Below are 19,269 nucleotides of genomic sequence, written 5' to 3'. Positions count from 1 at the left end.
CGGTACCGCAGCTACAGCAGGAGCCATGTCTTGTCCCTGAAACACAGCCGGTACCGCAGTTACAGCAGGAGCCATGTCTTGTCCCTGAAGCACAGCCAGTACCGCTGGAGCCATATCCCTGAAGCACAGCCGGTACAGCAGGAGCCATGTCCCTGAAGCACAGCCGGTACCGCACAGTTACAGCAGGAGCCATGTCCCTGAAGCACAGCCGGTACCGCACAGTTACAGCAGGAGCCATGTCTTGTCCCTGAAGCACAGCCGGTACCGCAGTTACAGCAGGAGCCATGTATTGTCCCTGAAGCACAGCCAGTACAGCACAGTTACAGCAGGAGCCATGTCTTGTCCCTGAAGCACAGCCAGTACCGCTGGAGCCATGTCCCTGAAGCACAGCCGGTACCGCAGTTACAGCAGGAGCCATGTCCCTGAAGCACAGCCGGTACCGCACAGTTACAGCAGGAGCCATGTCTTGTCCCTGAAGCACAGCCGGTACCGCAGTTACAGCAGGAGCCATGTATTGTCCCTGAAGCACAGCCGGTACAGCACAGTTACAGCAGGAGCCATGTCTTGTCCCTGAAGCACAGCCAGTACCGCTGGAGCCATATCCCTGAAGCACAGCCGGTACAGCAGGAGCCATGTCCCTGAAGCACAGCCGGTACCGCAGTTACAGCAGGAGCCATGTCCCTGAAGCACAGCCGGTACCGCAGTTACAGCAGGAGCCATGTCCCTGAAGCACAGCCGGTACCGCAGTTACAGCAGGAGCCATGTCCCTGAAGCACAGCCGGTACCGCAGTTACAGCAGGAGCCATGTCTTGTCCCTGAAGCACAGCCGGTACCGCACAGTTACAGCAGGAGCCATGTATTGTCCCTGAAGCACAGCCGGTACAGCACAGTTACAGCAGGAGCCATGTATTGTCCCTGAAGCACAGCCGGTACCGCAGTTACAGCAGGAGCCATGTCCCTGAAGCACAGCCGGTACCGCACAGTTACAGCAGGAGCCATGTCCCTGAAGCACAGCCGGTACCGCACAGTTACAGCAGGAGCCATGTCCCTGAAGCACAGCCGGTACCGCAGTTACAGCAGGAGCCATGTCTTGTCCCTGAAGCACAGCCGGTACCGCAGTTACAGCAGGAGCCATGTCTTGTCCCTGAAGCACAGCCGGTACCGCACAGTTACAGCAGGAGCCATGTATTGTCCCTGAAGCACAGCCGGTACCGCACAGTTACAGCAGGAGCCATGTATTGTCCCTGAAGCACAGCCGGTACAGCACAGTTACAGCAGGAGCCATGTCTTGTCCCTGAAGCACAGCCGGTACCGCAGTTACAGCAGGAGCCATGTCCCTGAAGCACAGCCGGTACCGCACAGTTACAGCAGGAGCCATGTCCCTGAAGCACAGCCGGTACCGCACAGTTACAGCAGGAGCCATGTCCCTGAAGCACAGCCGGTACCGCAGTTACAGCAGGAGCCATGTCTTGTCCCTGAAGCACAGCCGGTACCGCAGTTACAGCAGGAGCCATGTCTTGTCCCTGAAGCACAGCCGGTACCGCACAGTTACAGCAGGAGCCATGTATTGTCCCTGAAGCACAGCCGGTACCGCACAGTTACAGCAGGAGCCATGTATTGTCCCTGAAGCACAGCCGGTACAGCACAGTTACAGCAGGAGCCATGTCTTGTCCCTGAAGCACAGCCGGTACCGCACAGTTATAGCATGAGCCATGTCTTGTCCCTGAAGCACAGCCGGTACCGCAGTTACAGCAGGTCGGTGTCCCTCCTGGTCTGAGGCGGCAGATAACGGCGCCCATGCAAGTTCTATATACTACGGCCGGTCCTACAACAACATGGAGGGCTGACTCCTCCCACTACCGGTGGGGCCCAGCTCGGTGTCGTGCACATTGCTCGGTCGGTGGGCGGCCGCACTGACATGCTGGTGGTGAGGAGGAGCTGCCTGCAATTCCTCGCAGCCGCCGCCGGCGAGCTCCGCATTGACAGTTGCTATCAGAGCCACAGGCCCGGCAGTGACTTGTGCCCCGCGCTGCAGAGAACAGACCGGCGGGAGGTCATCACTGCGGAGACCGGGATGGCAGAGGACGGGCTGGAGGCGGACAGGTGAGCCGTGCCCTCTGCAGAGTGAGTGCACACTGGCACCTGCGCGGGCATACACCGGAGCATGCTGCAGGCAGTCATCACTGAACTTCTGTGGTGAGCGATGGGCTAAGCGGCCATCACACCGGGCACCGCTTATTTTATGGCACCCGCTAGTCACAGCCACAGTTGTTGTGTAGCCCCCACCTAAATGTGCGGGTAGTGCCAGGAGGAGCGGCCCTCAGTATGACACGTTTGTTGTGTGACCCCGTCCTACAGCTCCTCCACCTTATGGGGCGCTTCAAGATAGTGCTAGTTTTTCTTGTCTAGCAAGGGGGCGTGGCTGACATGATTCTCGGGGGCGTGTCTTTATGGGGCTCTGCATTATTACCCTGTGAGCTCCGCCCCCTGGCTACTTAGACTTTAGGTTTTCTGCGGTAGAGACGCAGCCCTGGACCTGGTGAGGGTGAGTATTCTACCAGCTTTATTTTTGGCTTGCTTCTTCTATTCTTTTTTATGCAGGCTCAGCAGTGGTGTGCACAATGGGGGCAACCTTTACTGAAATCGGGCTGCAGCTTCAATCTGTCTAGTGCACATGTTGCTTCATCTGAGATAATTTCTCCTTCCAGACTTCTGCCTACAGACATGTGCTAATGAGTTCCATAAAAGATCTGATGAGCGCATAATCAGTCTGTGTGTCTGTATGGAAACCGGACAGCACACTGACAGCACACTGGCAGCGCAGTGACAGCGCACACCAATGTAGGCAATGTGGGAGTTCACATGTACATGTCTGCACACGGGCCGATAGTCTACGTGTAACCCACTAATCTCACTCCTCCATTGTAAGTGAGTGGTGCACTAACAAGGGATCACATCCAGGTCTCCATCGGCATCATGCCTTTTTACAGATCCATTACAATTATTAACATAAGAAACTGTGTTTGTCCGTTTTATTAAATTGTCCGTGTAAATACTAGATGTCATATGAATGTAAAAAATAGACGTCTGTAATGCAGACAGATGCAAAAGGTCTGGCTGAAATATGGACGACATTGCTTAGGTTCGCCAATCCCGGCCGGGGGTAAGTGACGACATGCCACACAACCGTAATCTTTAGACGAGTCGTGTGACCCAAAACCTGTTTATCTGGATGTTGTGACTATTTTTAGAGCTGTACATTTTTTATTTTTTTTTGAGCTGCAGAAAAGTCACAAGTCGCATGCCAACGTGCATGTCTGTGGCACGTGAGTCGTGTCCCATAGTTCCCAAATATATGGGGTTTTGTGTATCGCAGGCACGGGGCTTGATTCCATGCAATGTGTCACCGTGCGGCCCTAGGTGAAATGTTCCATCACAGAGCTGCTCTTGTGTCTGTCGGTCACCAGTGACGACGTGTCCGCAGTCCTCTAGTGTTCTCTCATCCTGGAAAATCCTGGAGCTTTTTGTGCTTTGTGCATTCACACATCCGTGTCAGTGTTACCAGCCCAAACGGACTGATGGTTTCCTCCAGTGTCATCCTTGTTACGTCTAATTTATTTATTTTTCTTATCCATTTCTTTCCCTGAAGCGTACAGACTGTCTGGACATTTTTTATCCATTTACTCATAGGCATGGATTAGATAAAACCAGATGAAGCATGGCTGGTACTCCGAAGTACAAAGTCTGTCTTCAGTGTTTTATATAGATCCTCATGGACATTAATGGCTGAGTCTGATCCACAAAACTGATGAGAATAGGACCTGCTCTGAGTCTCACGGACCGGAAACTCTGGCCCTTATATAAAAGCGTGTGTTCATGGATCACTAAGGCTCGGTTCACATTGTGCAATGGCAATGCGCTGACGCCGACATCCGTTACACAGCGGCACTAACGCTATGTACCGGATGCTTCAGCGCACCCAGTGACTGCCGTTATGTAGCGCATCGCTAACGAGTGTCATAATCGGCATGTGTTAGCGATGTGCCGTCATTCTGTGACGGACCCTCGGATGCGGTCTGCAGCATTTCCGGGTCTGTCACCACTAGCGTAGGTGGAGCATCTGCGCTATCGCATAACGCGATCTTTAAAAGGCACTAGCGTTGGTGCAGTCCGTTTAACGCATGCGTTGAACGGACTGCACCAACGCAATGTGAACCCTGCCTAAAGCTCTGAGTTCGAGTGTTGTCTGAGAAAAATGCGGACAGCAGTAGGACATGTCACACAGACGTGCATGTAGCCTAAGGCCACAGTCACACGCTCAGTATGTGGTCAGTAATTTACCTCAGTATGTGTAAGGCCTCTTTTACACTTCCGTTGGAATGTGAACATCGCAATGCATCGTTCTGTGAAAAAAACGCGTCCTGCAAAGTTGCCCGCAGGATGCGTTTTTTCCACATAGACTTGTATTACCGACGCAACACGACGTATGGACACATGTTCCATACGTCGTGCACTGGATGCGTCGGTAATTGGCGGACCGTCATCACAAAAAAAGTTCAATGTAACGTTTTTTTGTGCGACGGGTCCGCCATTTTCGACCGCGCATGCGCGGCCAAAACTCCACCCCCTCCTCCCCAGACTGCAGAACGGGCAGCAGATGCGTCTATCCGCTGCCCACGTCATGCAGAAAATTCACAACGTCCGTCGGTACGTCAGCCCGACGCATTGCGACAGGCCCGTACCGACGGAAGTGTGAAAGAGGCCTAAGCCAAAATCAGGAGTGGATGTAGAAAAGCCGCGGAGACACCATCACGTGTTTCTCAACGCAAGCAATGAATAGCCAGGTCTTTCACCGGGAAGGAACAACCATGGGAAGGGCAGCATCCAATAAAGGAAGACCACCTATGCCAAAACATGGTATCCATCCACAGACAGCTGTTTCGGGGTATTTGCCCCTCATCAGTGTGGAGTAGGAAACTGGCTATTAGGAGCAGTGCCTAGTGAAAAGGCTATAAACGTAAGGATGAATGACCTCGTGGAGATCAAAACATCCAACACCGCGGAGACACCATCACGTGTTTCTCAACGCAGTGATCCAGAACACTGCCCCCATCCCTTATGGGAAATATGCAAATGCATGTAGAAAAGCCGCGGAGACACCATCACCTGTTTCTCAACGCAAGCAATGAATAGCCAGGTCTTTCACCGGGAAGGAACAACCACGGGAAGGGCAGCATCCAATAAAGGAAAACCACCTATGCCAAAACATGGTATACATCCACAGACAGCTGTTTCGGGGTATTACTAGGCACTGCTCCTAATACACTGAAACAGCTGTCTGTGGATGGATACCATGTTTTGGCATAGGTGGTTTTCCTTTACTGGATGCTGCCCTTCCCGTGGTTGTTCCTTCCCGGTGAAAGACCTGGCTATTCATTGCTTGCATTGAGAAACACGTGATGGTGTCTCCGCGGCTTTTCTACATGCATTTGCATATTTCCCATTCTGGATCACTGCATTGAGAAACACGTGATGGTGTCTCCGCGGTGTTGGATGTTTTGATCTCCACGAGGTCATTCATCCTTACGTTTAAAACCAGGAGTGGGTGATAAATGCAGGAGTGGTGACATGTTTCTATTATACTTTTCCAAATACTGAACGTGTAATCCCCTTATGTTGTACTGTTCTCAGTAAGGTAATATTCTCACAACCATATTTTCCATCCTAGGCCGGAGCCACATTAGTGTGGAACACACCCGAGTCCTATGTGATAAAACGTCATGTACCACTCGGCCCAATGTTATACTATGGGGCCGCTCAGATCTGCGATTATTTTCAGACCAGTGGTGGGTGCTTTACACCACTCTGCGCAACTCTTGGCATTGTGATTAGTGATTGTAAGGCTTGCATGGAGCTGCTTACCTATAGAAACCTATGCTATGATCCTCTTCAAGCTGTTTTTATACTGATGTTAATGTCAGAGAAGGTTTGGGCTCTGCAGCTATGGCATTAAGAGAACCACCACAGGACAGCTCAGTGGAAAAAGTCCAGACTAATACATAAATATAATTGCAAGAATAAATTTATTGATACAAAAGGTCAATTGGCAGAAACATGGCTAAAAAGTGACAAACCGTGCCGCATATACAAAGGCGGTAAGAGGCAGCATGATATCCCCAAAAATATACAAAAAGTAAAGACATATGCTTCCCCAATTGTTAACAACACCAGTTAATACATAGACATCGTAATGATAGCAACATACCTAATGGTGTGTGACAGAGGTACATGCAATCTCCCGCCCTCCCTGACGCGCGTTTTGGAAGTTACCTTCCTTCCTCAGGGAAAGGTTTGTCACTTTTTAGCCATGTTTCTGCCAATTGACCTTTTGTATCAATAAATGTATTCTTGCAATTATATTTATGTATTAGCCTGGACTTTTTCCACTGAGGTGTCCTGTGGTGGTTCTCTTATTGATTTCAGTGGGTCCGTATTTGGTCCGATACTCCGGCTATGGATAACATCCCTATATTTATATTATCTTTTATATTAGATTGATCGTGCTGTACTCCATTAGCTGGGTGTGTTTTTCTGTTTGTTATTAGCTATGGCATTAAGCAGAGCATTGGGGACTTTTATGCACTATTATTATTATTTATTATTATAGCGCCATTTATTCCATGGCGCTTTACATATGAGGAGGAATGTACATAATAAAAACAGGTACAATAATCTTAAACTATACAAATCACCAACTGGTACAGGAGGAGAGAGGACCCTGCCCGCGAGGGCTCACCGTCTACAAGGGATGGGTGAGGGTACAGCTGGTCATGCAGCGGTATGGTTGATTAGTGGTTACTGCAGGTTGTAGGCTTGTCGGAAGAGGTAGGTATTCAGGTTCTTTACTCTTTAACTTTACATGGTCTGCCACTTTGTGGATGAGTTGCTGTGATCCCTACTTACACCACTCACAGGTGATCATGGGATATTTAGGAAGGCAGAAGTATCACAAACTGACTTGTTGCAATAATGGCATCCTATTACAGAATTACAACTGTTTGCACAATGGCTGGCTAGGTGCTGGATTTTATACATCTGTGGCAATAGGACTGCATGAAAACCCTGAATTTGATGATTAAAAAGGTTGTGCGGTTTTCTGCTAGAAGTCTGACACTGCACGTTGTCAGGATTCTCCGGTATTGTTGGCGACATTGGGTGATCACGTGAGCACAAGTATGCGATTTGCATTCTTCCGGTCACATTCCGACTAAACGTGCGCGGCCTCTCTCAATTCTCTTGTATTGAGAGGTTGAGCACGTCTAGTTGGAATGTGCAGGGTATTGCATACTTTGCAGCAATGAGACCGCCTGCTTCCGCTGCAGACACCTGAGAATCCCAAGTGTGCACGGCGTGTGCTGTAATGATTCGGGAGGCTGCAGTCACATAGTAATTGCTGAAGAACCCCAGTAAGAGTTGTATGCTATTACTTTGTCCATATAAGGCTACGTTCACATTTGCGTTGTGCGCCGCAGCGTCGGCGCCGCAGCGCACAACGCAAACAAAAACGCGGCAAAACGCACGCTAAAACGCGTTTTGCGCCGCATGCGTCGTTTTTGGCCGAAAGTTGGACGCAAAAAAAATGCAACTTGATGCGTTTCTTGCGTCCAACGCTTGCGGCCATGCGGCGCAAAACGCAGCACAACGCATGTCCATGCGCCCCCATGTTAAATATAGGGGCGCATGACGCATGCGGCGCCGCTGCGGCGCCCGACGCTGCGGCGCTGACCGCAAATGTGAACGTAGCCTAATATATATGTACAAGATGATGATTATTATGTTTCTCTTACTGAATGCAATAAAACACGTTAACTGCCTAACCAAGTGCCAAACCCTTTTTTTCTGCTGTCAGGCATTATGTAACCTATGCCGGTATTATGTAACATTGACCATATACTTAGAATCAAAATGTGTCCTGTTTTAGCTGTTTCTAAATAGCAGGTGCACACTGTCCACTTGTAGCCTTAAATCAACTCCTTTTTTGTTAAGGCCGTCATCCACGAGATGGCTGTCAGACAATCTTTTGGTCAGCTCTCCCACACACCGGAGCACTCAGTAGATAAGCCGCTGCTAGAGCAAAGCGATTGGCTATCCGAAATTGGACATGCCGGATCGGTATCTTGCCCGACAATACAATGTCCGGTGCCCCAATACACTTAGACAGCTGACACTAGTCTTATGTGTATAGGGGCGTTAGACTTGGATGACCTACAATATTCCCATCCAATGGCAAAAATTTACCATTACCATATACCTCTGGCGTTACTGTTATCGCGCCGATAGTGTCTAATTTTAGAGAACCAAAAACATTAAAAAAAACTACTGTTAACAGTGTATGTACGGTAATTCCCAGTGTAACATTGATGTCGTTGTTTGTGAGATGCCAGTTTGTGTAAATTAATCATAGAAAATGTGTTGTAAAATTCAGAAGCTGAGGCAGAAGAAATTATGCCATTAACCATTTAAAGATTTTGGAAAAGAAGGACTAAATTGAAGCTGGCAGTTTTTTTGAGTTGATTTATGCTGTGCATTTGGTTTTGGGGTGAATAGAATGCAATTTAGCTTTTTTTTTTTTCTAAGTTTTTTTTTTGTTTGTTTGTTTGTTCTCAGATTCAAAGTACAATAGTGGTAAAAAAAACAAACAACCAAACTGTGCAGTGTGCCGGCCATATTGGAGCAGTCACATGAGCACTGCCTCCCAGGCTGCCCCCTTCATTTGCTTGCGCTTGCACATTGAATTACTCATTAGAAAATGGCCAGCCTTTGTTGTTAAAGGGCTATAAGTGGATGAAATTTAAGGGTAGGTTCACATTGCGTTAGGGCGATCCGTTTAACGGATCCGTTACTAAGCGGCACTAACGCGATGTAACGCATCCTAACGCATTTCAAAATCGGCATGCGTGAGTGATGATGCGTTACTTTGTGACACACCCTCTAACACAGTCTACCGCATTTTCGGGTACGTTAGGTCCAACGCACAGTGAATAGACGCGTTCGCTGTGCATAGACCTCTATTACTAATGCATGTCAACATGCGTTGGTGCATGCGTTAGCGCAATCGTAGGAAAAAAGAGAATTTGGGCTTCAGCGTTAGCGCATCCGTATAACGGATACGTTAAACAGATGGCACTAATGCGATGTGAACCTAGCCTAAGTAATATTTAAAGGGGTAGTCTGGTACCTAAAATGTCCTTTCTAAATATGCTTCTCTCTGTCATCAGGGGGGAGATAGAAGCAGTGACTGACTCCACCACTGCCTCAAACAAATTGTCATCAGGGGTCAGTGCTGGTGTCACTCACTGCTTCTGCATCCGCCCCTTCACAACATCTTGTTTCACAGTTAGAATATGTGGTGGGGGAGATAGAAGTAGAGTGCCAGTGCTGCACTCACCTCTCCTACAGTTTCTATCACCATGGATCCAGGACGCCATCAGGGGTCAGAGATAGAAGTAGAGAATGACAACAGCGCCAACTCACAGTTTCTAGCAGTGCCCAAAAATAAAATGTTATCAGGGGGCAATGCTGGTGTCACAGCTTCTATCACCACCACCTGATGTTTTTTTTTTTCACATTATAGAAGATGCAGAGTTCTGGCGCTGCACTCCCCTGTCCTACAGCGTCTGTAGCCATGGGTCCAGGACATCATCAGAGCGCAGCGATGCAAGAAACTGTAGCAAGTAACTGTAGTGCCATCCCTTGATGCCCTCCTGTTTCGGGAGGAACAATAGGCGCTGCAGGGGAGTGAGTGCAGCCCTAGCCTCCTGTGTTTGTCCTGTTAGGCTGGGTTCACATTGCGCTAGGTGTGTCCGTCTAACGGACTCGTTTTTAAGTAGTAAAAACGCAATGTAACGCACTTACTAACGCGCCCATAGACTTGCATTGTAAAACGCATCGTGACGCATCCCTAAATTGGTATGCGTTTGTCACATAACGTTTTTTTTCTGACGGACCTTCAACGCGGCTTGCAGCGTTCTCGGGTCCGGTCAAGCTAACGCACTACTAACGGAAGCGTTCATTCTGCCATAGAAGGCTATGGCAAACGCAGTCAGACGCAAATCATGAAAAATTTCCAAATAGGACCACACGTTTTAATAGCGTTTGAGGGTGGTCACATGTGTCATGTGACAGGAAATGTGATTTCGGCCATTAAGAGGAATATACCACCCACAATAGGACTACTGCACGTGACAGAGTGTTGCAATACCTCTCCTGAAATGTAAGTACATTTCTATATATATATCTCAGTATACATCATGGGAGTCTGTAAAATGTCCGTCGGATGTGTGTGTACTAAACATGTTGCTTTGTTGCACACAGATGTCGGACACAGATGTAAGCAGCAGCAGCAGCAGCAGTGTGTCTGCGATTTTTTCGTCACAGTCGGTAGGCTTGCACTTTAAAAAACCACTATAATGTTGTGTGAAACTCCATTGTATTGAGCTAGGCATAACAATCCTGTTTATTGTTTTATTGTGAATAGGAGTCTTCTGAGCCCGAGGCTGCTAGACCACCCCCCAAAAAACATGCTAAAAAAACAAAGGTACATAGCACACATGTTGAATTTTTCAGGCATAAATTTATTGATCCAATGAATGTTAACATAATTTAATGTTAAAATGTTTTTTTTTTACATTTTACATACACAATAGGTGGTGCAACACGGAGGACAAAAAAGAAAGAAGGTCCCTAGCCGTCTGTCGTCGCCACAACTGCCAGTGGTAAATATCAAATTAGAAATATTCTATCCAATATTTATCAACAATCTATCTATTCAATTTCTGTCTACTATACCTGTAAAATATCAACTATCTATCGCTCCATCTATTTTTGTCAATCTATATCTATGTATATATCTATATCCATGTATCTATCTATTTATCTATCTATCAATATCTATGTATCTATAAATATATATCTATGTATCTATCTATCTATATCTATGTATCTATATAGAGATTCAAAAAAGAGGCAGCACTCCATATTCATGGTGAAACATGTGGCAGGTTTAATCGACCCACATAGCCGGGCGACGTTTCAGCTCAAACTGAGCCTTTCTCAAGCAGTGAGTAACCATACCTATGGCTTATTTATACGTGCTTCAACAGGTGTTACATTAAAATCCATTATGTTATACATATCATAATTAATAAAAGGATTAACACAATACTAATCCACTATGAATGCAAAGTGCCCATATAAAGTGCTTTGTGCGACTGTGCAATAGAATACTCAATAATTGTTACTCATCAGGCAGTCCAGCTTACCAGTCTATTGTCTTTATCATTAATAGCTCTAATAAGCTCTATATTGCTAATTCATTCAGTAATTATTACCATATCTTTAGCACTCACTTATGACCGTTGGTGGGCTCATGGAGGACGCTATATACAGAAGTCGGCGTTTCCTGCTTCTTACTGAGCATGTCTGAGTTGCATCATCAGGCCAGAAGGTCACATGGCCCAATCACAAGCTTTGTGTGGCAATTTACACACTGCTCATGCTCAGTTGCGTCTTCTGACGCCATATTGGTAGTGGCTATCTAATTCCTAGCAGCGCTGTTTCTATGCACCTGCACAATAGTATCTAACCATTACTACAAGCAAGGAGGTGCTGCATATGTCTATTGGCACTACATAGGTGCACCAGCGCTAGAGGAAGCCACATTAATAGTAGTTCTCCATCTTACTTGTAAAGCATACACTACTATATACCGCCCAGAGGCAGACAAAGACTATACTGATATATCAGAGGACTCTGTCATGTGTCCTCATGCTACAAACTCCATTGTATTGAGCTAGGCATAACAATCCTGTTTATTGTTTTATTGTGAATAGGAGTCTTCTGAGCCCGAGGCTGCTAGACCACCCCCCAAAAAACATGCTAAAAAAACAAAGGTACATAGCACACATGTTGAATTTTTCAGGCATAAATTTATTGATCCAATGAATGTTAACATAATTTAATGTTAAAATGTTTTTTTTTTACATTTTACATACACAATAGGTGGTGCAACACGGAGGACAAAAAAGAAAGAAGGTCCCTAGCCGTCTGTCGTCGCCACAACTGCCAGTGGTAAATATCAAATTAGAAATATTCTATCCAATATTTATCAACAATCTATCTATTCAATTTCTGTCTACTATACCTGTAAAATATCAACTATCTATCGCTCCATCTATTTTTGTCAATCTATATCTATGTATATATCTATATCCATGTATCTATCTATTTATCTATCTATCAATATCTATGTATCTATAAATATATATCTATGTATCTATCTATCTATATCTATGTATCTATATATCTATCTATATCTATCTATATCTATGTATCTATTGCTATATCTATGTATCTATCTATCTATATCTATGTATCTATATATCTATCTATATCTATCTATATATATATGTATCTATCTATTGCTATATCTATGTATCTATCTATCTCTGTATATATGAATATGGCCATCCAGTGAAATTGAAACTATCAACCTAAATTTTTTGGGTTTACCTAGTCCAAGTCAGCGGCCAAAAAAAAAAGGATTGTCGTTGACGAAGAGCCATTGACTATCCACAACGAGACACTGATCAACCTTGTTGAAGCCAACCCCTCCATATGGGACCAGAGCGACAGCTCCCACCATGACATCGTGAAAAACCGGAAGTTGTGGGATCAAATAATCTGTCACTTTGATCCCCGATACATGGAGAAGTCTACAACTTCAAAGAAAAAAATTGGTAAATATTGGTGACGTAACATCGGAAAATGTAAACCCAAAAAAAATTTCTATCCTATCAACCTATCCACTTGTTGTCTATCTCTCAATTATGAACTATCTGTACACTATCTATCTATACACTATTTCTAAAAACTATTTCTTAACTATCTATCTACTATTTATATCTCAACTATCCTAGCAAACTATGAAAAATGTTTCCTATATCTTCAAACTATGTCTACTATTTTTTTTTTTTTTTTTTAAATTTAAAGCCGATGCTGTCCATACCCGTTGGAAGTCCATCCGTGATTGCTTTGTCCGTGACTACCGGAACAATCAAAATGCAGCAAGTGGATCCAGTGGTAAACGGGTGACCCCGTATGTGCATTACGACCAACTGCTCTTTCTTCAAAAAACATTGTCTCAGCGCTCGTAAGTACAAAAACGTCTGTGTGCGAGACAAAATTGTTTAATAAAGGTAACTAATTTACTTTATTTATATTAATTTTTTTTTTGGGTTACAGCACGATATGCAGTACCGCTGCTCCGAGACCGACAGAGGAACTGGAACCTTCTCCAGTGGAACCAACACAACCTGAAGATGTGTCTGGCATCAGCGAGCCACGATCTGCGGACAGAAGCACTGTTGCTGCAGGTGTGAGTGCCCGGTTGCAATCACAGCGTGGACGCAAGCGAGCAACCCAAAAAGATGAAGCTGATGCAATTATCGTGGATGGACTCCAACGGGTAGAGGACATGTGTCGCAGTGAGCTGAAAGACGTGAGGCGCGAAATTACCGAGCTGCAAGCACGCGAGTCTGTCTACTCTGCTAATGAGTGGAAGCTACTTTTCTTATCCTATGTGCCTGTTGCCCAAAATATCCCGGCACATAGAAACTTTATGTTTAGACAAAGACTGAACGAGCTTGTAGAGGAATTTGTGGGACCACAAGAACCCGCTCCATCGGGAACTAGAAGAATGGACTTGCCGGCCTACAACCCTCAATATAGAGGCCGGGGTGAAACGAGCGTGGAACCTCATAGACATAGTAGCAGTCCATCATATAGTTGGGCAGACAATACGCCCGTGCAGTACCAAAGTCTTTAGTACAGTTCAGTGTCCCCAGCCAGGTGCAATAAACCACGTTGCAAGTTTTCTATTTTTTTTTTTTTGTTATGTTTTTTGTTGTGAATTTCTATTTTCCTTTTTTTTCTTCCCTATGGGATATCATATGTTAAACCTGTGTACCAAAAGTTTGTTGGAAAAACCCATAAACATGTTGTAAACTGTTTCAAATTTAATAATCTTGGATGACTTTAACTTTTAACACAACACAACTTTATACACGACATAAGGTAATTTTTAACACGACATCTGGTTAAAAAACTTTTTACACGCCATAAGGTAACTTTTTACACAACATCAGGAAGACTTTACAATATTTTCACACGTATCTGTCTTGCCATGGAACATGGCCTTCATGTGTGAAGTAGTGTGCAAACTGATCACGAATCCTCATTATTTGTGCTGTTGACCGAACAGCAGTAGATTCAATGCTCATGAGGTTCGACTCACAATCATCAGGGTCTACCACCTGGGTTTCATGTCTCGCCACAAAATTATGCAGACAGATGCACGCCTTCACAACACGGTCCACATTTTCTGGTTGCAGTTGCATGCAGGTTAGTAAAATCCGCCATTTCAATGTCAAAATCCCAAAGGCACACTCCACATAACGTCTAGCCCGGCTCAAGCGATAATTAAAAATGCGCCTGCTGGAGTCTAGACTACGGCTTGAGTAGGGCTTGAGGAGATTTTGTCCTAGTTGGAAGGCCTCGTCACCAACTAAAACATAGGGCAAACTTGGGCCTTCGGTCCCCGGAAGAGGTCTTGATGAGGGTATGTTGAAACTTTGGCTGTACAAACATCGGCCCATGTTGGAGTCTCTGAATACTCTGGAATCGTTAGTCCGGCCATAAGCACCAATATCCACAGCAACAAAACGGTACCTGGCATCCGCAATAGCCATCAATACTATAGAAAAGTATTTCTTATAGTTATAGTACAGGGAACCACTATGCGCAGGTTTCTGAATCCATATGTGCTTGCCGTCCACGGCACCAATACAATTGGGGAAATTAGCCACATCCTCAAACTGTTGGGAAATCGCTAGCCACATTTCTGATGTCGGGGTTGGTAGCACAAGTGGTTGCAAGTTATTCCAAATGGCATCACAAGTTTCCCGAACCAGTTGGCAAATTGTTGACTTCCCAAGTCTAAACTGATAATGCAGTGATGCAAAAGTTTCTCCGGTAGCCAGATATCTGTCGACATTTAAATAAAAAAAAAAAAATTAGGATTGTTAGTGATCATCTAAAGCCTAGTTACAATAGAATATACAATTGCAAAATGAACATTATGCCCCACGATACCTACATCTAGTGTTTGTCAATAGAATGCTAAAAAAAATGTATAATTACCTCACAGTCACTACTAGACGTTGCTCCGCACTGATGCTTTCACGAAAAGTGCTGCGATGATGATGTATCTCATCCGTCACATGCGAGAGCAGAACATCAAAGGTCTCAATGGACATCCTGAGATAGCGTTGGAATTTGGAGGGGTGATCCCGAAGCTGCACATACAGGGTGTGAAAGGCCCCATATGTACTCCGCAAGAAATTCACTTCGTGGATCCAATATCTCCTTTGCGAACTGCGCTTTCTCTGACGAAGTCGCAACCGCATCAAGCGAAATCTGACGAGCTCAGACACAAACATCTTGCTAGCAGAAGTTCACTCAATGCTTTCAAAATGGAGAATGAGTCTGTGCCCACACCCGACAATGACAAAAGGGAAAAAAAAAAGAAAAAAAAAAGAACAACTTTATTGACAGTGACAAACGCAGACAAACGGATACGGACATCAAAATGAAAAACGCGATCACATGCGTTAACGCTAGCGTTACTGTGACGACGAATTTCACATATTTTTTGCTCCTTTTCTGTACATGCGTTTAACGCATCCGTTTAACGCCATGTACTTGACGCAATGTGAACCTAGCCTTAGAGATTCCTCTCAAACCAAATGTCACAGGAAGTGCAGCAAAAAAAAAGAAAACCTATTTAGGGAATAACAGTATAGGGACATGTGTAGGGTGTTATGTAATAAAGCAAATTACAAAAGTGATTAGGGTGTAAAGATAGATATTTAGAAAGCACAATTTAGGTGCCCCACCACTCTATTAGCAATTTTTACCCGTGACCAAGTTTGCGTTGGTTCAAGTTGTTAAATGTATTTTTTCCTTAATTGCATACAATATCTAACTGCAGTACGAAAACCATCTAATTTATAGAAGTAAAGTGAACAAATTCCCAAAGTCAAATGTCTGCTCCTGGAGCTTTATAGCTTTAGCCAATCTGAAAATAGAGTGGAACATTAAAAAAAATGATGGATCTATACCTATGGTGACCTTGTTCCTGAGCCTATTACGGTTATCTTAGGAAAACAAGATAACATGGTTCCTACAGAACACTTCGTCAATGACCTATGTACATATAGCTAGATAACAGGTGGATCACAATGGTGTTTTTGCAGGTCTTAATGTGTCTGTACACATTAAATGAATGCTGGCCAAACATGCTGATTTCATTGGAAATGGCCAGTCATCTAAAGGGGGTATAAAATAAGTAATGATCAGAATTTCGTTTAGTTAGCTAGGTGTAAATATTTACATACAGATCACTGATTCTGATAACTGCTGGGACCAGCTCATGTTTAACATTAATATTTTGTGCATATAAAACTCTAGATTTAATATAGTTTAAAAAAAAAAAGTATGGTAACCTTTTCTTTTGCTGCTTTAGCACTCGCTGATCATTTGAAAGATGTTCTGTTTGGCTCAGATAAAGACACTAAAACAGCCCGGCGCATGGTGGTGTCTTGCTCGCTGAGCTCAGCGATCACGTTTTCATGTAAATGGGTCTTTTCTTCTACAGTTATTTTTTTCTTCGTTGTTGTTGTTGCTCTGTTCAAATTTTTATGACTCAATGCATGCCACCGTGTAGATAGAGAAGCTCATAGAAAAATCTAGGAAATAAATGTGGAATACAATTTTAATTTGTAGGTGACTAAAAATTGAATGTTGCGTTCCTTATGGATAACTTCCTGATACTATGAAAAATAAATACCAGTGTATATTTTATATATCACACACAACTGGCAGAAGAATGGGGAAAAATGGCTAATTTACCTATTTTTTTTTTATTCTGCAGCCAACACAGATGGTAAACTTCATATTCTATATATCATGAAAGAAAAGGGAACCTACTACTACATTCATGCTGCCTGAACCATGAGCAGAATGAATCAGAGCCTGGCTGCACAGTTGCACTCGGGTATGTCTGAAACACTGGTATATCAGAAAATGCATAGTTTGGAAAGCTGGAGAGAGACCATAGAGAGAATCATGACTAGTCCAGCATGGGCACCAAGTCAGAGGCCGGTTTTTCAAACAGTTTTCTCTGAAACGCAGTAGCATGTCAGAGTGAGACTTGCAGGTGCTTCTCACAAAATTAGAATATCATCAAAAGTTAATTTATTTCAGTTCTTCATATACAGGTCCTTCTCAAAAAATTAGCATATAGTGTTAAATTTCATTATTTACCATAATGTAATGATTACAATTAAACTTTCATATATTATAGATTCATTATCCACCAACTGAAATTTGTCAGGTCTTTTATTGTTTTAATACTGATGATTTTGGCATACAACTCCTGATAACCCAAAAAACCTGTCTCAATAAATTAGCATATTTCACCCGTCCAATCAAATAAAAGTGTTTTTTAATAACAAACAAAAAAAACATCAAATAATAATGTTCAGTTATGCACTCAATCAGGGCCGTTTCTTCAACAGGGCGGGCAGGGCGGCCACACGGGGCGCCGTGGGGCCGGGGGGCGCAGGAGAGGCCTCGGGCCCCGGTGGTCCCCTGCCCGCTGCTGCTGCTGTTTAAGGGCTGTCAGGGGCGCGGATGCCGCGCTCAGTGCTGAGCGCGGGCGCGCCCTGCCCGAACTCAAGGTACCTTCACACGAAGCGACGCTGCAGCGATAGCGACAACGATGCCGATCGCTGCAGCGTCGCTGTTTGATCGCTGGAGAGCTGTCACACAGACCGCTCTCCAGCGACCAACGATGCCGAGGTCCCCGGGTAACCAGGGTAAACATCGGGTTGCTAAGCGCAGGGCCGCGCTTAGTGACCCGATGTTTACCCTGGTTACCAGCGTAAAAGTAAAAAAAACAAACAGTACATACTCACCTGCGCGTCTCCCAGCCTCTGCTTCCTGCACTGACTGAGCTCCGGCCCTAACAGCACAGCGGTGTCGTCACCGCTGTGCTTTCACTTTCACTTTAGGGACCGGAGCTCAGTCAGTGTGATGAAGCAGACGCTGGAGGACGCATGTGAGTATGTACTGTTTGTTTTTTTTACTTTTACGCTGGTAACCAGGGTAAACATCGGGTTACTAAGCGCGGCCCTGCGCTTAGTTACCCGATGTTTACCCTGGTTACCAGTGTAAAATATCGCTGGTATCGTTGCTTTTGGTGTCAAACACAACGATACACAGCGATCGGACGACCAAATAAAGTTCTGGACTTTATTCAGCGACCAGCGACATCACAGCAGGATTCTGATCGCTGCTGCGTGTCAAACGAAACGATATCGCTAGCGAGGACGCTGCAACGTCACGGATCGCTAGCGATGTCGTTTCGTGTGAAGGTACCTTCAGCTGCAAATCTGACAGCTGAGCGGTCAGATCATCGCCTCGCGTCGCCGCGCCCCCCCCCCCGCACCGCACATAATGGTTGCGGCCACCTCGGCGCCGCCACTCACCTCCGCTCCGCGCTGGTATGTGGAAACATTTAGCTCCTGCTGATTTCTACTTGGCACCAGGCGACAATGCAAAGGTGTCAGTGACAGCGACATGCCCCAGTTATCTGCCTCTTCTCTCAAAAGTGACTGCCCCGATATACTATGCCATTCACATGCCCCCCAATATACTGTACCATTCACTTGCCCCCAATATACCGTGCCGTTCACCTGCCCCCAATATACCTTGCTGTTCACCTGCCCCCCAAATTACTGTGCCATTCACCTGCCCCAATATACCGTGCCGTTCACCTGCCCCCAATATACCGTGCCGTTCACCTGCCCCCAATATACCGTGCCGTTCACCTGCCCCAATATACTGTGCCATTCACATGCCCCCAATATACCGTGCCGTTCACCTGCCCTAATATACTGTGCCATTCACCTGCCCCAATATACTGTGCCATTCACTTGCCCCCAATATACCGTGCCATTCACCTGCCCCAATATACCGTGCCGTTCACCTGCCCCCAATATACCGTGCCGTTCACCTGCCCCAATATACTGTGCCATTCACATGCCCCCAATATACCGTGCCGTTCACCTGCCCTAATATACTGTGCCA

General features: G+C 45.3%; 2 protein-coding genes and 1 long non-coding RNA gene across 4 annotated transcripts in view; 2 read left to right on the top strand and 1 right to left on the bottom strand.

Annotated features, from left to right (window-relative positions):
* Nucleotides 1-1,905, bottom strand: part of PMPCB (peptidase, mitochondrial processing subunit beta) — a 71,269-nt gene extending 69,364 nt beyond the window's left edge. The window contains exon 1 of one of the 2 annotated variants that reach the window (XM_077264725.1): nucleotides 1,861-1,905. In XM_077264725.1, the coding sequence (XP_077120840.1) occupies nucleotides 1,861-1,890 (30 nt within the window). In that variant the 5' untranslated portion in view covers nucleotides 1,891-1,905. The other variant, XM_077264727.1, reaches the window with a different exon arrangement.
* NAPEPLD (N-acyl phosphatidylethanolamine phospholipase D) overlaps nucleotides 1,889-19,269 on the top strand; it is a 51,376-nt gene continuing 33,995 nt past the window's right edge. Inside the window, exon 1 of the mRNA XM_077264729.1 lies at nucleotides 1,889-2,103. Coding sequence (XP_077120844.1) covers nucleotides 1,919-2,103 — 185 coding nt within the window. The 5' untranslated portion in view covers nucleotides 1,889-1,918. The remainder of the gene's footprint in view (nucleotides 2,104-19,269) is intronic.
* On the top strand, nucleotides 11,738-13,022 carry LOC143775942 (uncharacterized). Its single transcript, XR_013215739.1, has 3 exons — nucleotides 11,738-11,951; nucleotides 12,061-12,129; nucleotides 12,575-13,022. It is a non-coding gene; the product is annotated as an uncharacterized LOC143775942 (long non-coding RNA).

Source organism: Ranitomeya variabilis, chromosome 5 (assembly GCF_051348905.1).
Source record: "Ranitomeya variabilis isolate aRanVar5 chromosome 5, aRanVar5.hap1, whole genome shotgun sequence".
NCBI lineage: Eukaryota > Metazoa > Chordata > Amphibia > Anura > Dendrobatidae > Ranitomeya > Ranitomeya variabilis.
This window is presented reverse-complemented; position numbering and strand designations above follow the sequence as displayed.